Below are 20799 nucleotides of genomic sequence, written 5' to 3' on the forward strand. Positions count from 1 at the left end.
GGGCCGCTGCCCCCCCCTCTGCTCGTGGCATCGCAGAGCCCAGTGCTGCCGCGGTGGAAGCGGGGGGAAAGCTGCAGCTCCTGCTGCTCTACCTGGGCGAGCACGTCCCTTCCTGGCCAGCTCTGGAGCTTTATTTATTTTTTATTTTTCCCTTCACCCGTGCTCGGGGCCTGTGGGGCGACGGTGAGCTGGGAGAGGAACACGTGGCTGGATCCCTGCTTGGAGCTGCCGCCTGCCAAGGTCTGTGCGGCACCGCGTCTGCCAGGGCATCGCGTCTGCCAGGGCATCGCGTCTGCCAGGGCATCGCTGCTCACACCCTCCTCTTCCTCTCGGGTGCCCTCCGCGCCCCAGCGGGCTCGCCAGCACCGTTCTGCCGGGCCGTGTCTGGATTTGCCTGAGCGCTGATCCCCTGTCCCTGCGTGACCGCAGCCGCTTCGGTGTGGGTGGGGACAAGTTGGCAGCGGCCCTTGGAATTGGTGAAGCACCACTTAAGTGTTGAGTGTTACGACCTCATCTGCAGGACTCGAAAGGACTCCACTGAATCGAACTTTTCCTCCCCAGTGCCTCCAAATTTCATTTCAACGGTATCCATCACTGCTTGTGTGTGCCTTTGAGTCCTGCCGGAGAGGCAGGGAGCCTTTCCAAACCTCTTTCTCCAGCTTCGAAACCACTAATATTGAAATTAAAAATATAAAAATTTCCATCTCCGTCAAGCGGAAGCGCTTCCAGATCCTTACGTGCAAGCCCTGCGCCCAGCCAGGCTTCCTGCGCGCGAGGCACCGGCCGTGACAAACCGGCAGCCCCACGCTCGGGGCCTCTGGGCCCTTCGGCGTGAAGCAAACGGGCTCGTCCCGCTCCGCTGGTGCTGGGGGAGCGAGGCCGAGCCACCAGGCCGCCCTGGCACGACCTGCCTCTGACCTCCCCGGGTCCCAGGGCCGAGCGGCGCGGCGAGGGGACCCCCCCTGCTTGGCAGGACACTTCGGGGGACGTTGTGTCCCCCCCAGGCCGGGGCAGAGCTCCGTGTTTCCCGATCCCTGCTGAACTGGGGTGTTGGGGAGCTGCACCCCGCAGTCCTGCTGTCCCCTCTCACTGCAGGGCACGGCCCCCCCAAAACCCACCCGCAGCCCCCCCAGATTCATCCCAGGGGGATCACAAAAGCCCTTGGTTATCTTGGCGGGGGGCTGGTGGCGGTTCCCCTCTTGGAGGGACAATGTCCCACGCAGGCCGGGGACGAGGTGTGGGGGTCCCCGGGGGGGTCAGGACACCGGCTGACACCTCCTTGACCTTCCCGCCGTGTCGCTGCTCGGCAGGCAGTGGCTGGCTCCGGGCTGTGCTTCCCTTCCTCCTCCTCCTCCTCCTTCTCCCCCTCCGGCCCCCTGACCGCATCCTCCCCTAGCTCTCCTGCCTTTTTGAACCCAGAGGCACCATTTTGGTGACAGAAGCAGCGGTTTTGGTGACGGAGGAAGCGTTTTGTTGCCCCAGGTCGTTTATTTCCCCAGGAAACTCAGAAACTGCAGCGTCGGGTTTGCGCCCAGTCCCTGCTCTTTACCGGCTCCTCCAGCACCGGGGGGGGTGCACCCTGCGGAAGGGGGTGTCTGTGTTCCCCCCCCGGCGCTGAGGGAGCAGAGCTCGAGATGTGGCTCCATCGCCGGTGCCCAGAGCGGGTGAGGGTGGAACTGGAGATTTATTGTGCGAGATGAGGGGTCAGGGGCTGTGGAAGGAAGGAAGCTCCTGTGGCGAGTCTGAACCATATTCATTTTTAATTATACAAATTGCTCAGGCTTTATATTATCATATCAATGACATGAAACACCAGCATGTATTGATTAAACTCAACAAACGCAGCACCCCAGGACTCAGAGTTCAGGGGATGGAGTGGCTCAAAGCTGGAAGGGGACGGGGAGAGCAGGGTGTTCCCGCTCCAGTCAGAGCTGGGCCAGGGCCCGTCCGAGCGCCGGCTCTCCCCCGGGAGCCGCCGTGCGTGGTGTCCGCAGAGCCCGGGACAGGGCCCCCCCTCCCAGGGAGCCCCCGGAGCGGGTCCCTTTGCCCCTTTGCCCCTTGGGCTCGCCGGGCAGTGGCTGCGTTGCCGGCGCGGAGCGTCCGAGCGTTCCTGCGAGCCGCCGCGCGCGGCCCTGCAGAGTCCTGCCGCGTCCGCCTTCGCCTCCCGTCCGCCGTCACCCCTCCGGGCGAGCCGGGAGGGCGCCGGGCCTCCCCCCAGGCGCGGGCCCGGGCCAGGGTAAGGTCCTCCGGGGTGACGCCGCGCAGCTCTCCCCAGCAGCAGGGTGAAGGCAGGAGTGTCCGTGGCTGTGGTTTGGTGTGTGTGGCTTTTCCATCCTTCCTCCTTCTGCTCCTCCTTGTCGTCCTTCCTGAAAACTCCCATCATCTAGCTCCGAATCGCCGTCTTCCTGTCTCGGTCTTTACTCTGCAGAGAAGGAGGAGAAGGCCAAGTTAAAAAAACACACCTGGGGCTGGGAGTTTTGCCAACACGTTGGCTCCAAACCGGGAGCCTCTCGCTCCTCCCCGCGCCGGTGCTTGGCAGGAAAGTCCCGCGGCAGCTCCGCACCAAGCAGCTGCCCCGGGGCGTCAGCGTCGTCCCTCCGGGGGTTCGGAGGGGTCAGGGGCAGCGGGAGCCGCCTCTGCCCCAAAACCCGGCTCCTGCCGGTGCCTTCCCCCGCCCGGGCGCTGCCGCCGCGCCGTGCCCCCGCCCCGAGCACCCACCCGGCCCCCGCGCAGAGGGAGCGTCCCCGGGGGAGCCCCGCGTGAGCCTCCCCTGAGGCTCTGCGACCCCTCGGCACAGCCCGGCCCCTGCGCTCAGGACCTTCTGACGGGGCCCTGGGAATACCGACCCAGCCCCCTCCAGCTGCTTGCCAGCTGTGGCTCGTGGGCAACCTCCCTGTGCTGCCACAGAGTCCTCCCGGCTGGCCCCTCGGCGACAGCCGCGCTGCGAGTCGGCCTCGCTCCCCGGGCACCAGGGAAGTCCCCACCACCAGCACCACCAGCACCACCAGCACCACCAGCACCACCACCAGTACCACCAGTACCACCACTGCCACCACCACTACCACTGCCATTACTGCCACCATCACTGCCACCAGCATCATCACCACCAGTACCACCACTGCCACCATCACCAGCACCTCCAGCACCATCACCACTGCCACCAGCACTAATACCACCAGCAGCACCACCAGCACCCCCAGTAGCGCCACCAGCACCACCACTGCCCCAGCCAGGTGTGTGGAGGCCGAGCTGCTGATTTCCACATGGATGGGACTGGTGGCCGCCCGGGGTTTGCCCAGGTGGGGTCCTGGTCTCCCCACCCAGGGACCAGGTGAGGTTTCCACCTCTCTCCTCTGCTGGCCCGTGGCTTGCCAGCGTGGCCGGGCCGTGGCCACGTCCCCGGGCTGGTCCGCAGGGCTCGCGGCGGCGCAGCCTCCCCCACGGCTGCACGTGCGGCCCCTGCTCTGACTCTTCCTTTGTTACCGGGGGTGGGGAGGGGAGGGGAAGGGGAGTTCAGCTCAGAAATGGTAAAATTAAATTTCCCAGATGTTCAGGCCCCAGGAGTTCTTGTGCTGTCTGGAGAGGAAATGGGGATTCGGAAAATCCCGCCTCATATTTTTTCCCCTATCACCTTGCCTTTCCGCTGCCATTAAGTGCAGCAGGAACAGTAAATTACAGGGCTGCGGAGCCGTCCCATCGCGTAGATACCGAGGGGGAGCAGGGGGACGGCGCTGGGGCGAGGTGCTGAGCTCCTGGGCTCTGCCCGTGGCTCTGGGCAGCCCAGCGCTCCCCGCCGCCACCCCAGGCCCAAATTACGGGTCTTTTTGCGCAAAACCTGCGGCCAGGCCCAGACTCTGGTCCCTGCTGGCTGGTGCCAGGGCCCGGCTCTCCGGCAGGCGCGGTGACAGGGTCACCCTGCCCTGGGTGACGGCAGGAGGGACGGGGAGAGCGCTGGGGGGGAGCACACCGGGCCCGGCGCTGCCCCACGGAGCCTCACCCAGCGCTGGAGCCCGGAGAGGCTGCGGGTGCTGTGCGGCCCCCCCAGCCGCCTGCACAGGCCCCCCGGCACAGGGCACTTGGGGCCCCAGCCCATCATCGCTTCGTGCCGAATCCCAACCCACTTGGTCGAGGCTGCCCTCAAAAATATTCCCCCGAGCGAGCGACAGAGCCCCAAAAACTGGTGGTGACCCGCTCTGGGGGGCTCTCGGCGTCGGCTCAGCTGGATCCAGCCACGCCAGTGCTGCCATCCCGGAGCCTCGTCCCCTCCGGCTCGGCGAGGGGTCCCTGCGGGCCAAGCTAACCCCCACCCAGACCCCCACCCTCCTGCACCCGCTCTCTGCCCCAGCGCCGGGCCCTGCTGCCCCTGGGAGATGCTCTGGAAGAGGCCGGTGCCGCGCTCCTGCCCCACGTTGCCGGCGGCGGGGCGGGCATCGTGCAGGAGCTGGGGGGCCGCCCGCCCATCACCCTCCTCCCGCTCCGTGCCGGGAGCGCTGTGGCCCCGCGGCCCCGCGTGCCCCTTCCCCTCGAGGAGTGAAGCACCGAGCACCCGCGTCTTCCCTCGGGGGTGTCAGTGGGACCTGGAGCTGCTCCGGCCCCTCGCACAAAGCTGGGGGTCACCCGTCCCCTGCCTGCACCCCTGCCTGCACCCCTGCCTGCACCCCCGCAGCTCCACACAGGATGGGGCACAACGGACACCCCCCCGTACCCTTCCTTTGCTCAGCGGGGGGGGCCTGGGGGCCGCAGGGGGGTGTTTTACAGCCTCGCCATGCCCCAGGCTCGGCTGCTCCTCTCTCACGTGTCGCCCAGGCCGGGGATTAACGCCACGTCTGTGCCGTGACCCCGACCTGCCCCTGCGGGGGTTCCGGCTGCCCCCCGAGGGGACAGCGGGAGAGCTGGGCTGTGGGCTCGTGCTCTGGGCCCCCAGCGAGGGGGCGAGGGGGGTCTGGGCTCCCAGAAGAGCCCTGACACGGGGCACGGCTCTGCGCTGCCAGCTTAGGTCAGATCCTCTGCTTGGCTTTGCTCTGCTCTGGGGCTTTGAGCCCTGCTCGCCCTTGCGACACCTTTGAGCTCCCGGGGGGTGTTGGTGCCCCCTCCCTGCTTTGCTTTCCACACGCTCCCGCTCCAGAAGCCTCGTCCCTCGTCACTGGAACCAGCGTGTAATGGTGGCACTGACCGCTCGGGGTGACCCACACGCCTCTGCCCCTCGGTCCCTCGCAGCCGTGGGTGAGGCCGCAGGCTGTGGGTGCGCAGAGGACGCCGCGAGGGGCCCCGGCCCTGGAGAGGTTTCAGCCTTGTTTGGGTTTGGACTTTTTGGGCGTTTAGGCAAGCGCAGTCCTCCCCCAGCACAGGCCGTCTGGAGCTGCCCCGCGCCGTGGCTCTTCCCAGCAGCTCTCCCAGCGCAGTCACTGGTTTTCTCCCACCAGCACTGTGTGTCCTGGTGGGGATGATGACACAGGCAACAGCACAAAGGAAAACCCGGAGAAGCACAAACCCCTCCGCGGGCTGGCAGGGGTGGCATGTCAGCGGCGCCCTGGGTCCCCTCTCCCGGTGCTCGCTGAGGGCCGTGGCACAAGCTGCCTGCCCAGCGATGCCGAGGACCGGGATGCTCCTGCCAGTGTCCCTCTGCCCGAGGCCCCGTCCCCCCACGTGGGTTTTTAACCTTTTGGTTCCGTTTGGGGGAAGCGGCAGGAGCCTGAGCGGCCGTTAGCAGAGCTCAGCCTTCCTCCGGCGGGCGGCAGACGCCTCCACATGAGTCACTTTACCGAAGGATCTTTCAGGGAACTGGTGGTGGTTTCAGACCGATACGGGAAAGTCCCTGGGATGAGGCTGTGTTAGGAAGCCCGGGTGCGAGTCATGCAGCACAAATCAGGGCAAGCCCCTCTGCCCGCCAGGCTGCTGCTCGGCCACCAAAAAGCAGGTCAGGGCCAACGCCAGGCGAGGGAGCGTTGGCAGAAAGTTTGCTGCCCGCCACGGCAGGATGGAGACGGGGTGGGCACGATTCCTTCAGGGAAAGGGGGAGGTTTTGGGGGGCCGGTGGGCTCGCGACAGGCTGTCACAAAATGGACGGGCAGGGCTGGTGAGAGGGGCAACCGCCGGGGCTCGGCGTGAAGGAGATCCCTCCCGGGGTTACCCTTCCTTTGGCGAAGCCTAGAGAGCTGGGGATGGAGACAGTCACGTCCCCCGCGGCCGCGTCGGTTGACGTGACAGTGTGACGTGTGAGCAGAAAGACGTGGTGGAAAAGCGGTTCCTTCTGACGGGGATGGGTGGGCCATTCTGGCCTCAGCGCCATGGTTTTTACCCCGATCCAGTCAAGCTGCTCTCCTTGAGCTCCGCCTGGGGCGAAGGTGTGTGTCGGGGGAGGAGAAGGGGCTTCGCCGCCTTCCCCTGAGGGACGGGTGAGCGCCAAGGGGGTCCCCGCGGAGCTGCCACGCGCGTTGGTGCTGGGCCGGCTCTGGGCGAGTGGTCTCACCTGGAGCTGGCTTCTGCCTGGGCTGGTGGCCATGTGGCTCTCCAGAGCCACTGCGGGGTCCCTTCCACCCAACCCCAGATGGGCTGTGAGTTCCCAGCTGCGCTGGGTTTGCAACTCCAGAGGAGATTGTTTTCATTTCCTCACCATTTGTCAAAATACCTTCCTGATAAAAGATGGTTTATTTTATTCCGTTAACACACAATAAAACCTCTCGAGTTGTTATCTGGCCGTAAAATCGCACAGAGTGAGCGCAGCGCTGAGGCACCGTCTGTTCAGTCCCCTCTTCCCAGCGGGAACCCGACCTGGCTTATTTCTCAGGCAAAGCAAAGTGTCTTGTCCCCTTTGACAGCGGCCGAGGGTCTGACCTGGAGCAGGTTTATCCCCAAGAGCCGCGGGAAGGGACGTGGCCCCGCTCGGCCCGGAGATCCTGCGCTGCTCGTCCTTGCCACGCGCCTCGGCACGGACGTGCCTGTCCTGGGCATCGCTCCTGCACAGGAGCCCGTGCTGGGAGCGGATGGGAAAGCGGCCATGGGGATTTATCAGAACTGGTGCAAAAGTGGCCATGGGGATTTGTCAGAATCGATGGAAAAGCAGCGATGGGGATTTATAAGAATCGATGGAAAGGGGCGATGGGGATTTATAGGAATTGATGGAAAAGTGACAGTGGAGATTTATAGGAATTGATGGAAAAGTGACAATGGGGATTTGTCAGAATCGATGGAAAACCAGCGATGGGGATTTATAAGAATCAATGGAAAGGGACGATGGGAATTTATAGGAATTGATGGAAAGTGGTGATGGGGATTTATCAGAATTTATGCAAAAGTGGTGATGCCAGCAAAAGAGCCGGAGAACTTGATCTCTGAAGCTGATCCAGGAGGTTTCTGAACAGGCTGGTAACTCGGGGCTGGGGGGGTGAGTTTTCCAGTTGAGCCTGGGAGGAGTTCCCCAGCTGCAGGCTGTGTCTGAACGGGGGCAGCGCTGTGCCGGAGTACGGGGGCTCTCCCAGCACCTCCCTCAGCGCCCCCGGCCCACCGAGGACGGTGACACCGGGGCTGGTGGCAGCACTTGGCCTCCGGCGCGCGAGGAAGTAGCCCCCGGGCCATGGGCCGGTGCCCTGAGGTTTGGCAGCGCAGAGCCCGGCAGACGCAGAGTCCCGGCGTCGTTCCCTCCCGCCTGCTGCTCCCGAACTGGGAAGGGACTGGTGAGGGGGATTAACAGGGTTTGGGCCTTTCCTGCTCTGAAATAGTCGAGCTGTCAGAGTTTGCTTGGGATTGGGTTTACCGCCACCACTTCATGCTTAATGAGCCTTGAATCCTTAACAAAGACTTCTCCCTCTTCGGGGCGTTACTCACTGGGGTTAAGCGGGTTCAAACGGCGGAGCGTGCGCGCACAGCCCCGGCTGCCACCATCCCCGCGCCTCGGCTTTGCTCCCTCCTCTTCCCCTGCCCTGCCAGAGACCATCTGCGCCATCCAGGAGACGAACAGGTTTCTAAAACCCAGCCCTGCGGGACACAACCGCATTGAGCCAGGCTTAAGGCTCTCGACAGCCGCCTCCTCCCAGTGCCCCCGCAGCCCCACGTGCTTTCCCGGCACCGCCGGAGAAGGTGTGCTGGGATGGGCAGAGACGTGCCGCTGACAGCCGTGCCAACAGCCCCCGGTGCCGTGGCAGAGCTGGTGCTGAACCTGGATTTCCCAGCCTGGCGGCCGGGCTCGTGTCCTACTGCACCAGAGCTGTGGGCCTGCACGGCCAGCGGTGGCCAGTGCTGGTGCCAGGCGGGCACGGAGATGGTGCACCCTAAAGACACGAAGTCTAGAGCCAGGAGCGGGGGCTACTGGGTGAACTGGGCTGGCCAGGACATTACAGCTCCCACTGGTGCCCTTGGCAAGCCGGGACAGCCGTCCTGCTTGCCAAGTGCTCGTGGGCCGGTCCCCCTGATGCTCCAGGCACCCAGTGTCATGGCATTGGCCTCAGCGACCCCCCATCCGTGTCCTGGCGTGGCTCCTCGGGCCACCAACCCCACAGCCAGAGTGCAGGGCCAGCACAGCCCTCACCTGGGCAACAAACCAACCCCGGGAGCTGGCCCGGCCACTGGTTGGGGGGCTGGGAGCCCCGGCTGCAGCCAGCCCTGCGCCTGGATCGCTCTCGCCTCTCCCTTTGCTGCCTGCACGCTGCCGGAGGGAAGACGCAGACTCTTTCCAGCCTCTCACTTTCCCTGTGCCTCTGATTTCCAGCTCCTAAAATCCCTTCCTCGCCCTCAGAGGGTTTCCCCTTCTCCCATGCGGTGAACGCAGTTGCTGGGGGCTCTGGCCAGCGACTCGGGACGTGCTAAAGGGAGGCACCGGCTTTTCCCCACCCGGATTTTGGTCTCGCCGGCGGGGTCTGACGCACTCACCGCAGCCTCTTCGGCTCTCCCAGCCATCCCCTCTCCCGCTCGTCTTGCACCAGCCCAACAGCAGCGACCCCCCCTCCTTGCACCGGGTCCCCCACCGCGGCCGGCGCAGCCCCCTCCAACCAAAACCCCCGCGGGGGACGGCGCGAGCGGCCACTCACCAGCTTCCTCTGGTTGCTGAGGCAGAAAGTGCAGATCTGTTTGGGCTGGGAGTTCTCGGTGTCGCGCGCGGGGGGGCTGCCGCCGCCGTGGTGGTAGAAGGCAGGGGTGGTGTGGCAGGGCTGCCCGTCCCCGCATGCCTCCCCCACCAGCAGCACGTTCCCCAGGTGGGAGATGTAGCTGGAGGCCAGTCTCAAGGTCTCGATCTTGGAGAGCTTTCTGTCGGCCGGCTCGGTGGGGATGAGCGTGCGGAGGGCGGTGAAGGCGGTGTTGACGCTGTTGGTGCGGTCACGCTCCCGCGCGTTGGCCGTGTGACGCTGCCGGGGCTCCCTGTTGATCCGGTTGGGTTTTTTGCCGCTCCTCCGCTTGCCGGCCTTGATGCCGTAACCGTCGGCGTCCAGGTGATAAGGTTTCTCATCCGAGCCGGAGCTCTCGCTGCCGTTCTCCTCGTCCTCGGACAGCATGCTGATCTCGGGGTACAGGTACCGGCTGGGGGCCGAGCGCAGCATGGCAAAGGACATGTTGGGCGCCGAAGGGGACACCGGGGAAGCCGCGCGGGGACCGCCGTGCTCTGCCGACCTCCTCCTGCTGCGGACGGCCTCAGCTCCAGGCGCTCATGCTGCTTCACCAACTGGGGTCCGGGGAGCCCCGATTCCCGTCGCCCTACCCCGGGCAGGCTCCGGCTGGGAGGTGCTGCGGCAGGGGGACCCCTCGCCGGCTCCCCGCCGCTCTCGCCGCGCAGAAGGGGTTAAGGGCTGCTCGCAGGCAGGGCTGCCTGTTTCCTCTCCCCACACATGTGCATCTTAAGACTCGGAGTGTGGCAGGAGCGGGGAGTTTTATAGCAGCAGCAGTGGTCAGCCAGGCCCCTCCTCCGGCTCTGGCAGCCCTGCTCGGCTCTGGAAGTGGGAGCTGCTCAGGCTCAGCCTACCTGAGCTCACCCTCCAGCCCCGCGGGGGATTTAACCCTTCAGGGCTCAGCCTGAGGGTCCTGCCCGCAGCTGGGGGGTGCTGGCGAGGATGGGAGCCCTCGCTGGGGTTCACCTGCCAACTACAGTCCTCGCCCGTGGCTACCGGGACGGCATGTGGTGGGCACATGGGTGCTCGTGCAGCATCTTCACCCACGGGTGATGTGGACCTGGGGGGGGCACAGTGCTGCCAGGGCTGGGGGTGACGAGGGGGGTCCTGGGGGACCCTACATGGTGGGGCGGGAGGGAGGGTCCCCCAGCCCTGCGCCTGCGGGGTTCAGGGGCAGCCTGTGCTGGGGACGGGGCTCTGTGTGTGTGTGTCCTGCTGGGGAACTGGGCTCCTGCTCAGGATTAGTCCCAAAGAGAACCCCTAGGAGCGCTCCCCCCTTCCCGCAGCGGGACCAGCCCCATCCTGCTGCTGCTGCTGCTGCTGCTAATGGGGCAGAGAGGGAGGAATTAACCCTTGCGGAGCCGCCCGCCGGCTCAGCGCCGGCCGCTGCGTGCCTGCGGCTTTGCTTCCCTTCCGCTTCCTCGCGGGTATCAGGAACGGCCTTTCTGTCTGCGCCAGCCACACAGGTGGGGGCAGGTGTGGAGCCCACTCCTGACCCCGTCACCTGGCCCCATGACCTGTCCCTGTAACCCGTCCCTGTAACCCCATAACCTGGCCCCGTAACCCATCCCTATAACCCATCCCCATAACTCGCCCCCGTAACCTGTCCCTGTAACCACATAACCCGGCCCCATAACCTGTCCCTGTAACTCATCCCTTTAACCCCCTAACCTGTCCCCATAACCCGTCTCCATAACCTGTCCCTGTAACTGCATAACCTATCCCCAAAACCTGACCCCATAACCTGTCCCCATAACCTGTCCCATAACCTGTGCCCATAACCCATCCCCATAACCCGTCCCTGTAACCACATAACCTGGCCCCATAACCTGGCCCTGTAACCCAGTAACCTGTCCCAGTAACCCCGTAACCTGTCCCCGTGACCCATCCCATGACCGCACCAGCTCTGCTGAACCCGCGGAAACCGGCACCTGCTGCCAAATCAGACTTTGGAGCCTGCCCCAAACCTGCCCCCGCGCCCCGTCCCGCGGTGGCTCAGCGTGCGGCGCAGCTGGAGCCCACTGCTCTGGGGACAGAGGGCTCGGGGCGCCGAGCGGGGCTCCCCTGCTTCAACGGGGCTGTCCTGGCTGGCTGTGCCTAGACCCGGGCCTAAAGGAGCCAGCCCCAGCTCTGCTCTGCGAGGCTTTGGCTCAGCCCCAGCCCCATTCCGTGGCGCAGATCGTGGGCCCGGAGCCACGCAGGGGCTGTGAGGCTGCTCCGGAGCTGGCGGGTCCCCCGCTGCAGAGGCAGAGGGTGGAGGGGGGAGGTTGGCCCCGATGAAGGCCATCAGCCTCCTCCTCCGGGGCTGGGCGGGTGGGAATCCCCCGCCGCATCCCGGGATGGGCCCGGGGAACCTGCGGATCTCCCAGGCCGGGGCCGGCTGCGCCTGAGCTGGCAGGGAGTTGCCTCGGCTCCACGTTGCCTCTCTCTGGCCCCATAACCCCCCAAAATACGAGTTGTGAGAGGGGGAGCACACACGTAACCCCCCAAAATAGGAGTTGTGAGAGGGAGAGCGCACACGTAGCCCCTTAAAACAGGAGTTGTGACACGGGGAGCGCACGCTCTGCTGTTGCACGAGGAGTGTCGGTGCCCGGAGAAAGCCCGTTCTTCCCCCAGGCCCATCTCCCATCCCGGCACAGCGACCTCAGTCCCACAGCCTGCGGGGGCTGCAGCTCCCCTTGCCAGCAGCTGCTTTTTCGGGGGGGTGGCCCTGGCAATCCCTGACGGCGGCAGCTCCAAGCCCGGCCTGCACGCAGCCAGGCAAGAGCCCCCGGCCCCGCCAGAGCAGCCACGTCACGGCCTGCGAGCGCTTTTGCTGTGCGTGGCGTGTTGATAAGCAGCGTTTTAACTCAGCTGCCCCGAGGAATCGCCGTTTGCCATCAAGCTTCCCCCTCGGCCTCGGGGGGGTGCGCTGCGTCCCCCCGCCCCGGGACGCGCTCCCCAGCAGGAGCGTTGTCACCCCGAGCCAGTGTTTTGCACCTTCGCTGGGCGCTCCCGCCGTTCATCAACAGCTTCCGAAATCCAAACCACTGTCATCTTCCGCGGCGCTGGGCGCTGCCGGTGTGTGCTTTGGAAGCCCAGGCTCCTGTAGGCATCTGCTTTCGTTTAGCTCCGCTTAATGATCTTGCTTTTCTCTAGCACCTTCTATCCAAGCGCGGTCCCCGGGCGCTTTCCCGGCTCTGTCCTTCCTGGTCAGAGGCATGTCCGGGCTCCTCCGGCTCCGGCCCACTCCGCTGCGCCGGCGACGCTCAGCCCTGGGCCGGGCCAGCGCTCTAGACCTGGCTTTGGCTCTGAAAGTCCCAGCTTTAACTTAGAGACATGGAGATGGCAGCGTCCCAACCCCTGGCTCCGGGGCTCTCCTGGCTCCCCGGAGAGTCCGTGCTGTCCCGCTTCAGGCACCGTTTTCCCAGCGCTGGCAGGTCGGCGGAGCCCGGGGCAGGCGCCTTCTCCCAGGGAGGCCGCGGAGTCTGAGATTCCCCGCTGCGATCCGTCCCCTGCCCCGGCTTTAGTACCTGTAGGCTTGGCCCAGCTGCTCGCGATGACGCCGCGGCCCCGCTGCCTGCAGCGCCGGCCTGCGCCTGCCTGTCCCTGCTCCCTGGACCCGGGCGCTGGGTTTCTGGGGGCTCTTTCCGATGTGCCTCTCCCCGTTTTGGGGACTGCCTCCCCCAGCCGACAGCCCTGTGGGGTGTTTTGGGGTGACCCCGGGCTCTGCGGAGCTCCCCTGCCCGCTGAGGGTGCTCGTGCCCGGTCCCTCGAGGACACCGCGGTGCTGGGGGTGCTGAGCCCCTCTCCAGCGCTGCCGGGCTCTGGACTGTGGGTCCCCTCGGGGGAAGGGGGGGCACATAAGGTGTTGTCCTGTGGCGGTCCTGGGATCCCCAGCACCCCCCCAGCACCCCCCAGCACCCCCCAGCACCGGGACACGCCGCCACGGTTTCCTTTGCTGGAGGGGTGGGAGGGCTGAGCTTGCCCCGTCCCCTTTCTCCTCCACGTGGACCGGATATTTTCAAGAGAAGAATCTTTCCTACGAGGCTCTGGGGCTGCCAGGAATGTGCGTCTAGGAATGCCCAGGGCCCATCCAAGAACAACTTCCAGACGTGAGGCTGAGTGACGGCAGTCCCCGCGCCGGGGCTCCAGCCTCCCCCGCGCTCGCTCCGGGGCCGCGGCTGGCGGAGGGGACGTGTTCACGGCACGGGAGGCAGCAGGGGGGGGTGTGGGGGGGTGTGGGGGGGAGGCGAGCGGAGGGGAGGGACCCGCCGTGGCTACTGGGCTGCTTTGACACCGTGAAGAAATTCCATCTGGGAGGAATTTGCTCCTTTCTCCACGCTGGGGGGCTTGGGGGGGGGACGACATGGATGTGGATCCCACAGCTGTGAGAGGGATGTGGGTCCCACAGCTGGGGGGGGACACACACATGGATCCCACAGCTTGGGGGGGACACATGGATCCCACAGTGGGTGGTCGGGCTGGGGGGGGACGTGGATCCCACAGCTGTGAGAGGGATGTGGATCCCACAGGTGGGGATCGAGGTGAGGGGGGGAACCTGGATTTTGTTGGTCCTGACCTCCCCAACGGGGTTCTCCCCCTCCCTCCCAGCCAGAGCTGGGACACCCAGTCGGGGCCCTCCCAGTGTCCTCCCCAGTGGTCACTGGGGTGTCCCCAGGGATGGGGCGAGTGCCTGGGGCATCCTGCCAGCTGCTTCGGGGGGGTGGGCTGGGGCCGGGGGGGGCTGCAGCTGGGGGGGTGCTCCCACCTGGCAGCAGGGGACCCCGGGGCTCGTGTGCGGAGGAGAAAAACCTCCCAGGGCTGCCGGGCTCCTGTGGGGGTCCTGGCAGGGGCTTGGCCCCGGGATTCCTGCGTCAAGGCCGCAGCTCCTGGCGCAGCTGAGCCGCCCTTGGGGAAGAGACGCCCAGTCTGGGCTTCCAGGCTCCCCGCGAGGCAGCTCGCCCTGTGCAGCAGCCCCGGGACCTTCAAAATAAAATATTTGCTTGTCTCTATGCCCACCGTGTCTCTGTGAGGGCCACGGCCAGCCCTGCTCCACGGAAGGCAGCGACCCAGGGGCTCTGCTGGCTCAGTCCCGGGTGGTCCAGGTAGCCCGCGGGGGCTTGGCCGTGCCCCAGCATCAGCGGCAGCATCCCGGGACCCCGGTCCAGCTCTCGTTGATGCCGAGGGGAAAATTCCTGCCCGGTTTTCCCGGCGGGGGCTGCACTGACGTCTGCTCGGGGAGTGATGGATGGGCCCAGCGCTGCCTTCCCGGGGCTCCAGGCGTCTTTCCGCGGTGTCGTTGGCAAGTGTTTATGGGGACCAGATGGTGCCGCGGGGCCAGGGTGACCCCTGACCGCGGGGTGTACGGGGCACAGGTCGCCTTCACACCTTCATCCCTCCGTGGCTGTAATTGGGGACGGGCTCTCTGCTCTCCGCAACACGAGGGAGAGGCCCGAGGGCCCTCGCTCCCCGCTCCAGCCCCAAGGAGCAGGATGCGGCCAGGGCAGGCGAGGAGCAGGGGCCAGCGCTGGGGCCCAGGTGGGACCCCCAGCCCGGTGTTCGCCACCACCGGGACGCATCCTGCCCTCGCAGAGCTGCGGGGGGGCTCCGTCCTCGAGGCTCACCGGGGGTTTGCTGATGGTGGCCACGGCTCCAGAGCTCTGCATCGCCCATGGAAGCGCCCATGGGACCATCTGGGTGTTTTGGAGACTCGCCACGGCTGGGTTTGAATCATCACCCTTTGCCGAACTCCTGCCCGGGGAGGGGGTGCAGAGCAAAACGTCCCCATCCGTGCCCACAGGCTGTCAGGCCCCACAGGCACCGGCTCTGCTGCTGGATGAGCTTTTTGGGGGCTCTTTCTCTTAATGGCGCCTCTGCACTGGGGCAGGGGGACCTGCCGGGGAATCAGAGCCCCCCCCAGGGGCTGGATTCTGCCCCCGACCCCCTCGGGAAGGGAAGTGGAGCAGCTCTGGCGTCACCTCCATCGCTCCACACAGCGTCAGGGCTCCTCTCCGCACCCGTCCCCACGCTCCCGCCGGCGTCGGGGACAGGAGGTGCCCAGCGGTGTTTCTGAAACGTGCCCGTGGTGCCGGGGGCTGCTGCAGAGCCACGAACTCGTCCTACTCCCGTGGCACCCAGGGGTGCCTCTGTGTGAAGCGGGGTCCCCTGCCCTCCCCTCACCCCACATCCCTCCGTTTCCTCCAGGACATTCGCAACACGGTGGGCAACATCCCCATGGAGTGGTACCAGGACTTCCCGCACATCGGCTACAACCTGGACGGCAAGAAGATCTACAAGCCCATCCGGAGCAAGGACGAGCTGGACATGTTCCTGGAGAAGATGGAGAACCCCGACTACTGGTGAGCATGTTGGGGATGGCTGCGTCAGGTCTGCATGCCGGGGCGTGAAACACCCCGGAACGTGGGGCTGGGGTCCCTGAGGTGTCGCAATGTGACTGGGGAGGCTACAGGAGGCCACAGGCCTGGGGAGGAGTGGCTGGAGAGCTGCCGGTCAGAGAGGGACTGGGGGGCTGAGAATGAGCCAGAGTGTGCCCAGGGGGCCAAGGAGGGCAACGGCATCCTGGCTTGTGTCAGCACTGGCGTGGCCAGCAGGGACAGGGAAGGGGTCTGAGCCCTGGGCTCGGCCCTGGGGAGGCCGCCCCTCGCTGAGGGGGTTCAGTTCTGGGCCCCTCACCCCAAAAAGGCCATTGAATGACTCGAGCGTGGCCAGAGAAGGGCAACGGGGCTGGGGCAGGGTCTGGAGCACAGGTCTGCTGGGGAGCGGCTGGGGGAACTGGGGGGGTTCAGTCTGGAGCAGAGGAGGCTGAGGGGAGACCTCCTGGCCCTCTGCAACTCCCTGCCAGGAGGGGGCAGAGAGGGGGGATGAGTCTCTGGAGCCAAGGCCCCAGCGCCAGGCCCCGAGGGAATGGCCTCAAGCTGCCCAGGGCAGGGTCAGGCTGGCTCTGAGGAAGGATTTCTGTGCAGAAGGGGCTGTTGGGCGTTGGAATGGGCTGCCCAGGGCAGGGGGGAGTCCCCGGGATCCCTGGAGGGGTTGAAGAGTCGGGCTGAGCCAGCGCTGAGGGATCTGGGGGAGTTGGGAACGGTCAGGGGGAGGGTCATGGTTGGGCTGGAGGAGCTGCGAGGGCTTTTCCAGCCCAGATGATTCTGGGATTGGTTCTGTACTCCCGTGGGCTGTGGCTCAGCCCTAACCCTGCCCTGCTTGGTTCCCCGCAGGCGGACGGTCCAGGACAAGATGACGGGGGCTGACATCAAGCTGACGGACGAGCAGGTGGAGCTGGTGCATCGGCTCCAGAAAGGGCAATTTGGGGACGTTCACTTCAATCCCTACGAGGTAGGGTCGTGGCTCACCCTCTGGGCTCTCTCCGAGCGCTTCCTTGCCCCGGGATGGGCAGGGGCAGCGTGACACGGCCACTGCCACACGGGTCTGTGTCCCCACAGCCGGCCATTGACTTCTTCACCCACGAGGTCATGATCCACCCGGTGACGAATCGCCCAGCGGATAAGCGGAGCTTCATCCCCTCCCTCATCGAGAAGGAGAAGGTACGAGGGCTGGCGGTGCCTCAGCTCCTGCTGCGTGCAAACCCCTGCCGAGTCCTCCGGTCCCGCGCAGCCCCCCGGGGCTCCAGAACCGTGCTCGGTGCCTTTCATTTCCCTCCTCACATCCCGCACCTCCTCCTCCCCGAGCCTGGGGGCTCCCGGGGTTGATCTCCCGCTGCCCCACAGGTCTCCAAGCTGGTCCACGCCATCAAGATGGGCTGGATCAAGCCGCGGAAGCCCAAGGACGACACACCGACGTACTACGACCTCTGGGCCCACGAGGATCCCAACTCCATCCTGGGCCGCCACAAGATGCACGTCCCAGCCCCCAAGATGAAGCTGCCTGGGCACGAGGAGTCCTACAACCCCCCCCCCGAGTACCTGCTCAGCGAGGAGGAGGTGAGGGGGGGCCGTGAGCCGCTGCCAGCCTCAGGGGAAAGCGCTGGGTGAACGGGCAGGGGCTGTGCTGAGCTGGGGGGGCAGCGGGGGAGATGCTGCACCTGGGAGGGGCACCCAGAGACAGTGTAGTGTCGAGAGGATTCGGGACCTTGGGAGGGAAAGGAAAGCAAAGGCTCCTCGGCCCCCAGGAGAAAAAAGAGAAGTGGGGGCAGCCCCCAGGGTGCGGCTGTGACAGGGGGGTGCAGCCTCCAGGCTGAGCTGCGGTGGGGTGTCCTGCTGTGGGTTCCTCCGGGAACACTGCATCCAGAGACAAGGGGGCTGGGGGGAACAGGCAGCAGAACCCTGACGGGGCGAGGGCAGCAGAACCCTGACGGGGCGAGGGCAGCAGAACCCTGACGGGGCGAGGGCAGCAGAACCCTGATGGGGTTCAGAGGCCTCGGTGGGAGGCAGATGGGGAGGGGGGGGTCTCACGGAGGTGGCCGGTGAGGAACCGGCTCAAGGTTGGTTCTTGCTGAGCTCGGGGGGGCTGTGCCAGCAGGTTGGGGGGGTGGCACTGTCCCCCCCCGCCCAGGGCTGCTGCCCACCCCGCTGAGCCGCCCCGTCCCGTCCCGCAGCGCCTGGCCTGGGAGCAGCAGGACGCGGCCGAGCGGAAGCTGAACTTCGTGCCGCAGCAGTTCCGGTGCCTGCGGGCGGTGCCGGCCTACGCCCGCTTCATCCACGAGCGCTTCGAGCGCTGCCTCGACCTCTACCTCTGCCCGCGCCAGCGGAAGATGCGGGTCAGCGCTTCTCCTACCCCCCTTCCCCGTTTCAGCGTGGCCTCTGCTTGCCCAGATGCCACCCTGCTAGCCGCGGGCACACCCTGCTGCTCCTGAAGGCTGGGAGCCCCTCACCGGCCCTGCAGGGGGGGCTCGGAGCCCCTGAGCCTGCGCTGGGGCTGGGGGGGCTGTGCAGCCCCACGGGGCAGCGGTGGGGGGGTGCTGAGGTGCAGCCTGGTTGTGCCTCTCACAGGTCAACGTGGACCCCGAGGATCTGATCCCCAAATTGCCAAAGCCGCGGGACCTGCAGCCCTTCCCCACCAGCCAGGCCCTGGTAAGGGGCTGCTCGGGGCTGCGCGGGGCCGGGGCAAGCGGCTCCAGCACCGCTGTGGGTGGGCAGGATGGGATCAGCACTGTTGCAGGTGGGCAGGATGGGATCAGCACTGTTGCAGGTGGGCAGAGCAGGGGACCCAGGAAAAGAGGAGAAGCCCTGGGTCTGGTCATGCTGGGGGGGTCAGCGACACGCAGATCTCTGCTTTCCTCTGACCAGAAATGGCCCGGGGACCCCTCGCCCTCCTTGCTGGACGTGGGGAAGTGCCATGGCATGGTGGGGGTCCCCAGAAATCTGTATGGGGCCCTCACCCACCTCCCATCTCCCTCCCCAGGTCTACCGCGGACACACCAGCCTGGTGCGTTGCCTCAGCATCTCCCCCAGCGGGCAGTGGCTGGTGTCAGGTGAGGATTCACCCCCCGCACAACGTGACCCCACACGTGTGAAGCCCGGGGCTGGAACCTGCCAGCCCCCTGCACCGCTGCAGGGCCAGGGCTCGGGGCAGGGTGGGGGGACGCCTGGGAACGTGCCTGGGAGTCCTGCGGCTGCCCGAGCCGGCAGCGCGCGTCCCCGGGGCTGCGGGAAGGCGCGGGGCCTCCAGAAGCCTCCGTGGGTTTTTCCAGCTGCTCTCAGGACCCCACCCAGGAGCCTTCGTCCCTCCCCGCTCGGCAGTGGAGAAAGTGAGGCTGGAGGAGTGGAGGAGGCTGCCCGGGGGCTGGAGATTGAGAGCAGATGGCAGTTTAACAGCCCACAAAGGCACATGTGCTTTTTATAGCGCTGGAGTTTCCAGGCTGCCAGCTCCCGGTGGCCGCGGTGCCGGTCGGTTGCACAACGTGGAATTCCTGGCCCCGGGCTGGGAAAGTGGCTGAGATCAGGCGTTAAAAATAAACCCGACCTGCGGGGCCACGCCGCGCATGCCGGTGGCTACCTGCTCCTGCCGCAAAGCCGGCCCGGGGAGCTGCCTGCCTGCGCCGGGCCGTGCCACGCCGAGGCAAGGCAGGCGTGTGGCCAGCACGGCAGCTGCGCCGGGAGCCGCGCGCGTCGGGGGGGACGACTGCGGGGGGAGACACGGGGTGGGGGCCTGTTCCCTCGGCAGCAGCCCCCGGTCACGTCTCGCCTTCGTGGTGCTTGGAGGAGCTGCCGGGGAAGCGCCGGGGGCTGCTCGTGCTCCCCAAGGTTGGGGGATGAGCTCTGTGTCGGTGAGCTGAGCCAGGGCAGCCCCCGGTGCAGGTGACACCCAGCTGGGTGGGAGTGTGGGTCTGCTCGAGGGCAGGGAGGCTGCAGAGAGACCTGGGCAGGCTGGAGCCATGGGCTGAGCCCAGCTGGGGGAGTTTCACTGAGGGCAAATGCCGGGGGCTGCCCTTGGGCCACAACAACCCCCAGCAGGGCTACAGGCCTGGGGAGGAGTGGCTGGAGAGCTGCCGGTCAGAGAGGGGCTGGGGGGGGTGAGAATGAGCCAGAGTGTGCCCAGGGGGCCAAGGAGGGCAACGGCATCCTGGCTTGTGTCAGCACTGGCGTGGCCAGCAGGGACAGGGAAGGGATCTGAGCCCTGGGCTCGGCACTGGGGAGGCCGCCCCTCGCTGAGGGGGTTCAGTTCTGGGCCCCTCACCCCAAAAAGGCCATTGAATGACTCGAGCGTGGCCAGAGAAGGGCAACGGAGCTGGGGCAGGGTCTGGAGCACAGGTCTGCTGGGGAGCAGCTGGGGGCACTGGGGGGGTTCAGTCTGGAGCAGAGGAGGCTGAGGGGAGACCTCCTGGCCCTCTGCAACTCCCTGCCAGGAGGGGGCAGAGAGGGGGGATGAGTCTCTGGAGCCAAGGCCCCAGCGCCAGGCCCCGAGGGAATGGCCTCAAGCTGCCCAGGGCAGGGTCAGGCTGGCTCTGAGGAAGGATTTCTGTGCAGAAGGGGCTGTTGGGCGTTGGAATGGGCTGCCCAGGGCAGGGGGGAGTCCCCGGGATCCCTGGGGGGGTTGAAGAGTCGGGCTGAGCCAGCGCTGAGGGATCTGGGGGAGTTGGGAACGGTCAGGGGGAGGGTCATGGTTGGGCTGGAGGAGTTCAAGGGCTTTTCCAACCCCGATGGTTCTGGGATTCTGTCTCTGGGGGGGGCACAAGGCCGTGCCTGGCCCTGGCCCACCCTCTGCTGCCCCGCAGGCTCTGACGACGGCACGGTACGGTTCTGGGAGGTTTGCACAGCTCGCTGCATGAAGACCCTGCCCATGGGGGGGGTGGTGAAGAGCGTCGCTTGGAACCCCAACCCCACCATCTGCCTGGTTGCCGTCTGCGTGTGAGTGTCCCCGTGTGGCCTTCGCCCTCCGGCCGGCAGCTGCCTCAGCTGCAGCAGTTTTTCCCTCTCCCGATGCCCGTCCAGCCTCCAAGGGGCTCCGGGAAACGCGTGCCCCCCCTCCAGCAACGAGCGCAACCACACTGTGGTCTGTAAAGCCACCTCTGCTCACCATCACCCTGCCTCCTGCTTCGCTCGGTCGCCCTCACTCTCATGGTGGCCCTCACTCTTCTCATGGTGGCCCTCCATTGTCATTCCCCCATCTGTGGAGCACCCCCTCAGCCCCCACCTTCCTCCCTGGGCCCTGCCAGCGCCCCCCACCCCCTCTCACCTCCTTGCTGGCCCCCTGATGCCCCGACGCTTCCCCCCCCTGCGCTGGGGCCATCCCGGGGTGACCCGGAGCT

At 66.4% G+C, this 20799-nt stretch overlaps 2 protein-coding genes across 3 annotated transcripts in view; one reads left to right on the forward strand and one right to left on the reverse strand.

Annotated features, from left to right (window-relative positions):
• The window catches only part of BOP1 (BOP1 ribosomal biogenesis factor), a 64160-nt gene that overhangs the window by 40420 nt on the left and 2941 nt on the right, over positions 1–20799 (forward strand). For both annotated transcript variants that reach the window (XM_074898294.1, XM_074898293.1), the window contains 8 exons: positions 15282–15436; positions 16310–16427; positions 16535–16636; positions 16820–17032; positions 17647–17808; positions 18041–18121; positions 18453–18522; positions 20266–20398. In XM_074898294.1, coding sequence (XP_074754395.1) covers positions 15282–15436; positions 16310–16427; positions 16535–16636; positions 16820–17032; positions 17647–17808; positions 18041–18121; positions 18453–18522; positions 20266–20398 — 1034 coding nt within the window. The remainder of the gene's footprint in view (positions 1–15281; positions 15437–16309; positions 16428–16534; positions 16637–16819; positions 17033–17646; positions 17809–18040; positions 18122–18452; positions 18523–20265; positions 20399–20799) is intronic.
• Positions 1988–9797, reverse strand: SCX (scleraxis bHLH transcription factor). Its single transcript, XM_074898295.1, has 2 exons — positions 9024–9797; positions 1988–2422 (listed from the first exon to the last, which is right to left on the reverse strand). The coding sequence occupies exons 1-2, from the start codon at positions 9540–9542 to the stop codon at positions 2384–2386; spliced, it is 558 nt and encodes a 185-aa protein (XP_074754396.1). The 5' UTR covers positions 9543–9797; the 3' UTR covers positions 1988–2383.

This window comes from Athene noctua, chromosome 2, assembly GCF_965140245.1.
Source record: "Athene noctua chromosome 2, bAthNoc1.hap1.1, whole genome shotgun sequence".
NCBI lineage: Eukaryota > Metazoa > Chordata > Aves > Strigiformes > Strigidae > Athene > Athene noctua.

Bases quoted from the DNA above. Each gene is read 5' to 3' on its own strand.
- SCX (XM_074898295.1), bottom strand. From the start codon at position 9,542: ATGTCCTTTGCCATGCTGCGCTCGGCCCCCAGCCGGTACCTGTACCCC. The intron at 2,423-9,023 runs GTGAGTGGCCGC...CCTTCTCTGCAG, and splicing joins TCAGCAACCAGAGGAAGCTG to AGTAAAGACCGAGACAGGAA.